Source organism: Hipposideros armiger, unplaced genomic scaffold (assembly GCF_001890085.2).
Source record: "Hipposideros armiger isolate ML-2016 unplaced genomic scaffold, ASM189008v1 scaffold_263, whole genome shotgun sequence".
In the NCBI taxonomy this organism is placed as follows: Eukaryota; Metazoa; Chordata; class Mammalia; order Chiroptera; family Hipposideridae; genus Hipposideros; species Hipposideros armiger.
Window position 1 is genome coordinate 2,212,999 of NW_017731613.1, and position 11,467 is coordinate 2,224,465.

Consider the following 11,467-nt stretch of genomic DNA (forward strand, 5'->3'; position numbering starts at 1 on the left):
TCTCTCTCTCTCTGTTTCAACAAGCAGTCTTCCCACAGCATTTCCACATGGACCTGTAAAATTAACTTAGACATTTAGCAAACCTTGCTCAGCGCCTCTTGTACCATGGCTTCACTCTCATTGTCCAGTGCTGAGGTGGCCATGTCCAAAAGCAGGATCTTGGGGTTTCGGACAAGGGCTCTAGCAATGGCTACTCTTTGTTTCTGGCCGCCACTCATCTGGCCTCCTCCTTCTCCAACAAGAGTGTCGAATTGCTAGGAAACAAGTGACACCAGTAAGGAAGAGGAAGAATTTGATGACTCCTGACAGAGTTCCATCATGAGGTCCTTTTTACCTTCCTCCTCAAGCATGAATTTTCACAGGTCCAGCTTTTGCTGAAAAAAATACCCTTTCCTGAAATAAGTTATTATCTCATCAATATTTGTATGCAAGATACATAAATTGATTTATTCTTTCATTCCCAGGTTCACTGGGCTGTACACATGTTTCTTTCTCTATCTCAACTTCAAATAAAATGTTTCCTCCAAAGTAAAAGTTGATCAGGTCCTAAAAATCCATTTTAGAGGATTAAAGCACAAATCAAATCCTTGTCTCTTTTTTCTAGCTGGACAACACAGAAAAACACAATGCTAAAGTTGTCTTTACATTGTTAATGAAAGACCAAACCAGCTTCAAAATCATTACCATCAACAGAAAATAGTTACTGAGTATCTTGCATGTCTAGCATTACATTGGAATCTCACAACAAAGTGTAAATATCAGACTTTTATCTTGCTTATTATTAGCCAACATCAGCTGAGCACTAACCATACATAAAGCATGGAGTTGAGCTCTTTACACATGTCATCTCGTTTAGTACTCACAGATGCCCTATGAGGTAGGTACTGCTATTCTCAATTGATGGATAAGGAAATTCTGGGGTACCAGGGGGTAAAGTAGCTTGCCCAAGTTCATAGAGGTTGCAAGTGGAGAAGCTGGGCTTTGTATGAAGGTAGTCTGGTGCTAAAGCTTTATACTCTTAACCACTAGGCTGTATCATACTCATGACTGCAATCCTATTCATACAGGTGATTTAGGAGGCTGAATAGGAAGTGTTCTAGAACACGGACTCTGGAGCCAGACCGCCTGGGTGTGAACCTTGTCTCTCCTGCCTTCAGCAAGTTGTTTGACCTCTCAGAACCTCAGTCCTCCACCTGTAGATGGGGAGAATAACAGCAGCTGCCTGAAAGGATGATTGTGAGGGTTAAATGAGTTAATAGATGTAAAGTGTTTAGAACATTGCCTGGTTTCTAGTTAGCCCTATATATGTGTTAACTGGTAATAATAACTCTTCTTTGACTTAGCTGAGTTATTGGATAAAAAAACCCATATAATTATAATAATACAGAATTGGTTTTTGTTGTTGTTTAAAATGAAAATAAACAAGGAATTTTTGAATATGCTGAGTACAGTACTGAGGACACAACATTAGCTGCCTAAGCTCAAGAAAATTTAAGAACAATGACAATGGTAGATATCAAAAGAGCATTATGCAAGTTACTGCCACATGACAAATTCACCATCTGCTTAGACAAATGCTTAATAGATGGAATAATAAGATTGTTTCTATGTTAAAGGGAGCTTCTAAAAGCAAGTTTCCCAGTTTGGTAGACTTTTAATATATTAACAACATGTTTTCAGACAAAGGGGAAAACTCATGGTACATTTTCAGGCATTAAACTAAAACGTAATATAAATTTAATAATTTAGGATTCAAATGGGGAAAAAATGCATATTATCATATAACTTTTGTTCCTTCTACAACTTCTGGGTTTTCCCCTGAAATGAGAGGCTAGGGGTACCTGTGGCAGGTCCATGATGAAGCTGTAGGCATTGGCTTCCTTGGCAGCTTGGACTATATCATCCATCGTTGCATCTTCTTTTCCATAGCGAATATTGTCTGCAATGGTGGTGGAGAACAGAACAGGCTCTTGCTCCACTATCCCAATCTGAGCTCTAAGCCATTGAATGTTAAGAGAGCGAATGTCATGGCCATCCAAAGTCACCTAGAGAACATGAGCACATCATATCTCTTGGAATCCTTTTGGGTTCTGAATCATAATACTATGTTGTACTTACTATGGGAAGAAAAAAATGGAGACCTACAAGATTGTAACAGAAACAATTCCTCTTAGTACTTCAAATATTTTTATTATGTTTTGACTTGTGACCTAAAATGGACTCCAAAAAATATAATGAAAATAAGCAATGATCCATATCTTGTGTATATGTTTGATAGTAAATCTTACTTTGTGGCCAGATTCATCATACAGCACTTTGCTATTCAAAAGCTATTGAAGCTGTTAGTGGGATGAGAAAATAAAAATTGCTATTAGAAAAACTGTAAAAATCTTACAGTAGGAAACCATGATTTGTATGTATTCAGAGTACAGTAATGCTGGTATATGGCACAAAAAAAAATACCCAATCTGAAAATGAAATTTCTGTGACATTGGAAAGTTCTGGAATGTTTGCCATGTTAGTGGAACAGTGCATGCATTACAGAGAACTCGTGGCATTGCATTTAATGTACACCAAATGATTCTATCTCAAGGCATCAAGGAGATATTGGCAAGAATGATTCTGAGTGACAAGGGTGTACCTTGGCATCAAGGAGAACTGGTTCAAACCAGGGGCAAGTCTCAATCTCCCTGACCCTTTTTCCGCATTTGTAAAATGGGCATATGTACCTTTGGCAATCATGGTGAAAACAAGCAATCGTTTTTACAAAGCACTTGAATTATAATATGGGATAAATAAATAGCAATTAGTATATTTATTTCTTAGTTTCAGTCTATATTTATAATAAAATAAACAAGGGATAAAAGCCTAAGTAGTTTGTCAAATTGTATATATATATTTTTTAAACCTAACTTCTTGAAGCAGTAATCAGAAGCTATTCTCTGTTCATTCAGGTTGTGTCCACTTTCCTACTCTTAGCACCTGGAGAACTTGAGGAAAATAATAATGATGTTGTTACAATACAAAGAAAGACATGAAAACCTTAGTTCACTGAAGAGTCAGCGATACCATTTTGAATGTATCTGCACTTTCAGTTCTACCACTGAGCGAATGGACTGCTTGTTCAACAAACACAGTCACCAGGCAGGCCACGGGTGCAGTCAATTCAATCAAAATCATCAAGTCAACTAGGAGTGTGTCACGATGGTCTCAGTGTATGCTAGGCCTTCGTGTTCCACCAATGTGTCACCATTTGCACCCTCCCACCCCCTAGATTGGGAAGTTTCTGGAAGACACACACCATGCCTTCACTGGGGTCGTAGAATCGCTGAATGAGCTGCAGGGCTGTACTTTTCCCGGCTCCACTGGACCCTACCACAGCCGTCATTTCCCCTGACTTAACGATCATATTGAGGTTGTTTAAAATCTGCAGAGAAAAGAAAACAATGTTCAGATTGTCAGCAATCAGGCTACACGTTAGGATGCTATGTGAGGACACTGTGCGTGAGTTTACTTATGCCCCATAAGCAATCAAGATCCATCGATATCCATCAATAAGAAGTCAGTTAGTAAACAGTACCTAGGATGAGGTTTTAGCATTTAGCACAGTACTTATTATTTAACTTGTAGCTGTGGCCAAAAAATAAAATGAACTTCACTTGAAGTTGAAGTAAATTAGCCATGCCAACTTTTAAAAGTATGTTCCAGAATCTATTTTAAAACATTTCTGACACACTGGCATACCTCAAGAAGACTGTCCCAATGACTTAAGGGAAGAAAGCCATCAAATTAGAAATATAATAGTAATTTGCTGATCATGGATTAATAATGAACTAATTTGGAAAGTTTAAGCTATCATTGTATTGTGTGTGGACATGTTATTTGAATAACTTTACCTAGCAAATACATGTAGTGTGTTTGCTAGGTACAGAGATCTGTTCAAGGCAGAGACTGAATGCTGGTAAGTCTAAAAAGGGAAGAACAGAAAGCTAACTCAAAACCATCTGTTGGGTATTTTCACCAATTCAGTCATGTTTTTTGTATTTATTATGTAAAAGTAGTTTGGAGTCCTCTGTATGAAAAAACCTCACGTGTCTTTCATTTCACACTAGAGAGTCAGGCTTGCAAATATATTTTCACTAAGTAGAACTATATTAGACTGTAATCTTCCCCCAAGGTAGGCAGGTATCAAATGTGCTTTTTTTAAAAATCATTATCCCACTACAACGTGGCACCCATTAAGGCTAAATGCATCATAGTCATATGAATGAAGAATATTTACATGTCTAAGTAAGCAGATTTTATTAAAATAAGCTGTTGGTATTGGGAATAGGAGATAAAACAAAAATGAAATAAATATGTTTTAATTCAACCAGTATTCATTAAACAGCTGTTATAAGCTGATTCTGAACAGATATCATAAAGGAAGTTTTTAGTCACCCATTCAAAAATCTTTACAGAGTTAGCATTACCTTATGTTTATATTTCACAAAGTACTGTTACTATGTTATGGCATTAAGTGTGTATATACATAATACATAACATGAATCAAAAATATCCTTCATAAATATAATCAGAATATATATATATACTTATGTTTTATATAAACAAATGATGAATGTGTATATATATTCATGTGTGTGTACGTATATATATGTACATGTACATGTGGTATCAGAATTAAGTTGCATAGGATTTAGTTCTGTGGGGAAACAGAAATATTATTAAAAATGGGTGGCTAGAGATACTCTGTTAAAAATGAGGAATAAGTCTCATTCAAAGCCAGTTCATTCAGGGGCAGTAGATTCTAATTTTCCTGTAGAGTAAATTGCCTTTAAAGATACTGTCTCAAGAGGTGCAGGAAAACTAAATTTTCTTCACCAAATGCCCTGGACAATCACCTAGTATGAGGCCTATGAGCATATCACAAGATTACCTTTTCTCCAAGACTGATCTAGTGGCCCAGGTGAGCTTACAGAGAGGAAGAGAAAAAGACTGCAGACAGCAGCTTTCCTTCACCGCTTCGTACCCCACCCTTTTTGAGTGTACCGCCTCTAAGGAGGTGGTTTGACAACGCCGTACTTCTTAATTGTTCTGATTGCCTTGAAGTTTATTGAACTTACGATTACAATGAGGACCCGCCACTCATTTCCATAGACTATCATACAGCTGACCTAACCGGAATGTGCTACTAGACTTGCATTTCTACCAGAGGGATATGCACATTATTGTCATCACAAAAGAATGGTGTCTGTTGCCTGAGAAATGATACAACACCCAAGGACACTTCCAGAGAAACGTGCTTCTGTTCCGGATTCCTGGAAGCTGAGTCATGCTTCAGCAAAACATGTAATGTGTGGCTCTGGAAATGAATCAGCAAAGAAGAAAATGCTGTTGTTCCTGGGGAAAAGGATGGCACTTACCTTCACCTCTGGTCTGGAAGGATAGTGGAAGCTCACATTATGGAATTCAATTTCACCCTTAATTCGATCCAACTTGTAACCGTCTTCTGACATGCAGTCAATGACAGGTTTCTGGGGTGGAAATACAAGGGATATAGCAACAATACGTATTAGATGCATTCACTGCCCATCTCAGTTTGAACTAACTCATAAAACAGAATAACAACCAGGTAAAACATTGCAGAGATATGCTAAAAAGAAGTTGCTTCCACATTAAATAATTATTAATAATAGTAATAATACTACCTTTTATTCAGATATTAATATGAGATACTATATTACTATGTATTAGTAGTAGTAATACATTATGTGACATACATAATATATTACTATATAAACAAACACACATAAATAATTAATATACAATTAATTTTAATTAATATAAAATATGCCAATTAATATATAATTGATATATAATATCACATTAATTAATTTTTTAAACATTATTTCTTTTCAGTTATAGTTGACACTCAATATTATTTTATATTAGTTTCAGGTGTACAACATAGTGGTTAGACATTTACATAATGTATTCAGTGATCCCCCAATTAGTCTAGTGCCCACCTGCCACTATACATAGTTGTTGCAACATTTTTTACTATATTCTCTATACTGTATTTTACATACCCATGACTATTTTGTAACTATTAATTTGTGTTTCTTAATCCCTTCTTTTTCACCCAGCTTCTCATCCTCCTTCCCCTCTGGCAACCATCAGTTTGTTCTCTGTATCTATGAGTTTGTTTCTCTTTTGTTTGTTCTTGTTCTTTAGATTTCACATATAAGTGAGATCATATGGTATTTGTCTGCCTCAGTCTGACTTATTTCACTTAGTATAATACCATCCATATTGTCACAAATGGTAAGAATTTATAGCTGAGTAATTGTCCATTGTATACATGTACCACCTATTTTTTATCCAATCATCTATGGATGGGCACTTAGGTTGCTTCCATATCTTGGCTACTGTAAATAGTTCTGCAGTGCCCATAGGGGTGCATATATCTTTTCAAATTAGTGTTTTGGATTTCTTTGGATAAATACCCAGAAGTAGGATTGCTGGGTGATATGGTAGTTTTATTTCGAACTTTTTGAGGAATCTCTAAACCATTTTCCATAGTGGATGCACCATTTTGTAACCCCACCAACAGCACACAAGCGTCCCCTTTTCTCCTCATCCTCGCCAACACTTGTAGTTTGTTGATTTATTGATGACAGCCATTCTGACAGCTGTGAGGTGATCTCTCATTGTGGTTTTAACTTGCATTTCTCTGATGATCAGTGACATTGAGCATCTTTTCATATGTCTATTAGCCATGTGTATGGTCTTCTTTGGAGAAAATGTCTATTCAGGTTATTAGTTATTGATATATTACTATGACATTGTATAACAATGCAATATATACTGCTGATTTATAATTAATATATTATTAAATAATATATTAATATTATTATATTATTGAGATACCATGGCAGACAATGTACAGCTGTTTTAATATGCTTTCTTCATTTATGCTTTCAACCTAACAAAACAGGTGATATGCTCATTCGTTCACTTCAGGAAGTAAGGAAGTCTTAGAGAGGTTAAATATCTTAAAGGCATACAACTAGTAAGCCTAGCCAGGGTCCAGCAGTGCTCTACATCTGAGTATGTACTATAGATGATAATGAATGTCCTCAAGTGGTGTCTTCAGATACTACCAACTTTTAATTGATATGCTGAATTTCACCTCTGTGTTGTTAGTAGTGAGCCAATCTAGAATTAGACCATTTCAATTAATCAGACAAGAATGAGGGCCATCTCCTGCTACCAGAACACTCCAGGGTCAGCTTTTTCCATCTTCCACACTCATGAGAGAAATTCATCATCATGTCTCTATTTGGGAGTACAGTGTCATCTACTTTCTTCTTGGGTCTCTAGTAAAAACAATAAACTATTTTTTAAATGCCTTAATTTTTTGTAATAGTTTCAGGGGCCTTTTAGACTCATCATCTTACTTGAGCATATAACAACCATAAAAATGAGAGAATTTGAATAGCTCAACATGTCTGTGTGATTTTCAATAATCTCTTTATACTGCAATATATGAAACTCTAAAATATAAAACAGAAAAGGTGATGAGAAATTTTCTCAGGCAGGTTATATGCCTCAGTTATGATTTAGGGGACCCACGAGGCACCTCTGGATTTCCAGGACTTCTGACTGCTTAGCCCAGGACACTTTTTTTTTTTAACAGAGGAAGAACAACATACTGCCATCTTCCTGCTCCTGTTCTTAGAGTTTGACTTTTTAGCTTGACCTCCCATGTGCTTCAATAGATTAACCAGGAAAATCCTAGCCAGAAAACCAGGGTCCTTTTTAAGCTTTTTAGAGACTTCTGTAACATTGAGGAAATAATCCAGTCTTATAAACGTGGCCTTAAATTCCTGTGTGATCTGGCCCCTTTCCATCCCTCTAGCCTCTATCCCTTGCTGACAATGTCAGGTCACGCTGACCTTGTTTTAGCTCCTTGCATTCACCAAGCCCTTTTCCAGTTTAAGGATTCTGTCTTCCGTGCTTACCCTCCCTGCTCTTGTCTCCCATTCACTCCTCCCCTCCCCCAGTCCGGCCATCGCATGGCTAACGCTCCTCCTTAAGCTCCCAGCTCAAACACTCCCTCCTCAGAGATGATGTCACAGTCACTCAATTTAAAGACGCCTTCCCCACCCCAATCACTATCACATTGATCTATTTTATTTCCTGTAGTGTGCTTATCACTGTCTAATGTTACCTTACTTTGAATGTGCTTACTTCCTTATTGCTTGTTTCCCAGTCCGATATGAAAGCAGGAGCCTTATTGGTTCTATTTCACTTTTGCACTCCCAGTTCAGAATGGGGTCTGGCTCATGATAGCAATTATTAAGTATTGCTGAATTAAAGGCATTGTGATAGTTCCTCATAATTTTTAACACTGAAGGTAAAGGCCTCAGGAGTGCATTCCTCTCCCCAACCCCTACCTATGAACGGCCTTTACTTTTGACTTTTACCTGGTCAATTGTCTCAAAAATGCTGGTGGCTGCTGCCCGCCCAGTTGCAAAGGCTTCCAAACAAGAAGATGCATTGCCAAGATTTAAGGCTCCTACTATGACACTGAGGAAAATCTGAAATGAGAGGAGACAAAGAGAGTTTTCACGTGTTTTTTGTTTGTTTTTTTTTCAATTTATAACCAGTGTTATCTTATGGGCTATCCATGTGAACTCAAGAGGTTTCAACCAACACAAAAAGGGTAGAATAGTGATATGAAAGTTTGCTTCGTTATATAAACAACCTTATAGGGGGGCAGCCAGCTAGCTCAGGTGGTTAGAGTGCAGGCTTATAACACTGGGGTTGCCAGTTCAATTCCCACATGGGCCACTGAGCTGCACTCTCCACAACTAGATTGAAGACAACTACTTGACCTGGAGCTGATAGGTCCTGGAAAAACACACTGTTCCGCCATAAAATTTCTAAAAAAAAACCTTATAATTTTTGTTGTGTTAATTGTCCCTGAAACAATAAAGACACGATGATTAGCTTGATTATCCTAGAGACTGGTACATGTAATATAGATCTGCTACTCTTGCTACTATTATATTACTGCTACTAGTATACGAGTTATTAAGATAGCTACTGCTACTACTATTAGTAATACTCTACTATTACTAGCAATAATAATAATGATAATAAGGTGTGTTTCTAAGTGCTTTACCTGTATTACTTCATTTAATCCTTACAACAGGAGGGGAAACAGAGATGTATGGAGGTTACCCAACTTACCCTATGTCACAACACATATTAAGCGTAGAACAGTATCTGCACCCAGGTTACTGGCTAACATTCTGTCTAGCTGCCAGGCTCGTCTGCTGGTGGCTGCGTGCATGTGGCATGGCCGGGTTCCTGTGCAGAGCTGTTCCTGTCCTTGACTCACCCACCCAGCCATCTCATTTAGTTAGATGGAGGCTGCCAGATCATTGACTAGACGTTCCTACCAAATAACACTGTTTTCATCACTGCTGTTTATAAAAAAAGAAGCAATGAGGCAATTCCTTACATTGGCCTCTAGGAGGAGCACAAGATTCCTTCTTTCCATGCTTTCAACCGAAGAATGATTGCTAGTCACGTGACTCACATGCACGCTGTTTCAGTAGTCACCATTTACTGGAGACTGCAGCTATTCACCGAGCTAAAGGTTGACTCATGCACAAATGTAGTCTTTTTCAGGCCATCAAATGTTCCTAGTCTGTGGTGGTTTCCATGAGCTGGATTCTTCCAAGTCCCTCCCACTTTCTTTCTTCTTTATGGCAGCACCATGGGATCTCTCAGAGCCTCCCACCCGCCTCCCTCCCTCTCCAGTGACCCCTCCATTTCACACATCAGGATGATGAGGGCCAGCCCCCTTTTGGCTTCTCCCTGAATTCCCCACTCTATGAACAAGGACAAACATTCTTCATCTGTCCTTCTTGCTCCTTTTCCTTAATTATGACAGGTAGTTCCTCCATGGGCAGATTACTTAATCTTTCAAGCCCCAATTTCTTTATCTGTAACACAGGGATAATGATAGTATATAGCTCATCAGATTGTTAAGAGGATTAAGTGAGATAATGCATGTAAAGGTGATTAATCCAGTTTGGACACATAAATAATAGTAATGATGATGATGGAAGAAGTGAGACTCTACACTTTGGAAGTGATAAGACAAACAGACAGAACAATAATTGTTGTGTAATTTGGGTTAAGACCACCTTCATCCAAGGTCTTCCTACCTGAGCACAGGAATCCTTCCACATGTCCTAGATCAGAAGTTGGCAAACGTTTTTCATAAAGGGCCAGATAGTAAATATTTTAGGCTTTTCAGGTCATATGGGCTCTGAAGCAATTACTCAACTCTGCTATGTAGTACAAAAGCAGCCATAGATAATATCACACAAATGGTTGTGACTATGTTCCAATAAAACTTTATTTAAAAAAACGGGCAGCAGGCTGGTTTTAGCTTGCAGGCCAGAGTTTGCTGACCCTTGGTCTAAATTCTAGACTGACTCACTAGGGTCCTACACTGAGGGGTGGGGTCAAATCCTTGCTCAGCCAGCCTTTGCAAGCATTACCTTAAATCAATGTTTCTTTCAGGATTCTTAGGGGAAGAGTGAATGAGACAGGATAGAGACACGCACCTAATACCTCACAATAACTAGCACACATTCCAACAGATCATTATTTCTCACCCCGATTATCACCCTTTAACCTGGTGGACACTAGTATGAGAAAAGAAGGGTGAGAAGAACCGCTGGGGAACAATCTATCTGTGGGTGTGCTGTGCTGGAGACAGGGGGACCTGTAGCCCCTTGAAAGACAAATCCAGGGGCAGGAAAACAGTGGTTAGAGGGTCAGGCCCCAGAGTCATAGAGACATCAGTTCAAATCCCATTCTATGCCACTTGGAACATATTTTCTCAACCTCGTGGCTCCATTTCATTTTTAAGTGGCAGTATAATGACATCAATTACAAGATGAAGTTGTGAGTATTACATACGGTAATTTTATTAAATGCCTTACTCAATGCTTCACACTTTATACACACTGAATAATATTACTCTCTAGTACTGCTATTATTTTTTATTGTTGAGTCCTGAAACTTAAGAGGGGCATGAAAGAGCAGACTTCTACACCATTCATTTCTCTTTCATCTTTTTTTCTAATAGATCACAGAGTATGTTTTTTGTCTATGTACAAGCGATACAAATTACAGTCATTTATGTGACCTAGCTACCATTTATACCAATTACCATGCAGCCAATAATGATTTTGTGCATCACAAAATTTGTTAGATTAACCTAATTGTTAGTTTAGTAGATTAAAACACTCAACTCAGCTCATGCATACTCAACCTTCACAGTTTTGCTGCTCAGAAGAATGGCCAAAAAGGTGCATGTATGAGAGAGAGAGAGAGAGAGAGAGAGAGAGAGAGAGAATCAATGATTATACTGTTAAAG

The 11,467-nt window shown here is 38.0% G+C and overlaps 1 protein-coding gene across 1 annotated transcript in view; it reads right to left on the bottom strand.

Moving 5' to 3' along the window:
- ABCB11 (ATP binding cassette subfamily B member 11) overlaps nt 1-11,467 on the bottom strand; it is a 104,114-nt gene that overhangs the window by 46,131 nt on the left and 46,516 nt on the right. Inside the window, exons 11-15 of the mRNA XM_019656605.1 lie at nt 8,490-8,603; nt 5,424-5,534; nt 3,302-3,427; nt 1,842-2,045; nt 84-254 (exon numbers count right to left, since the gene is read on the bottom strand). Coding sequence (XP_019512150.1) covers nt 84-254; nt 1,842-2,045; nt 3,302-3,427; nt 5,424-5,534; nt 8,490-8,603 — 726 coding nt within the window. The remainder of the gene's footprint in view (nt 1-83; nt 255-1,841; nt 2,046-3,301; nt 3,428-5,423; nt 5,535-8,489; nt 8,604-11,467) is intronic.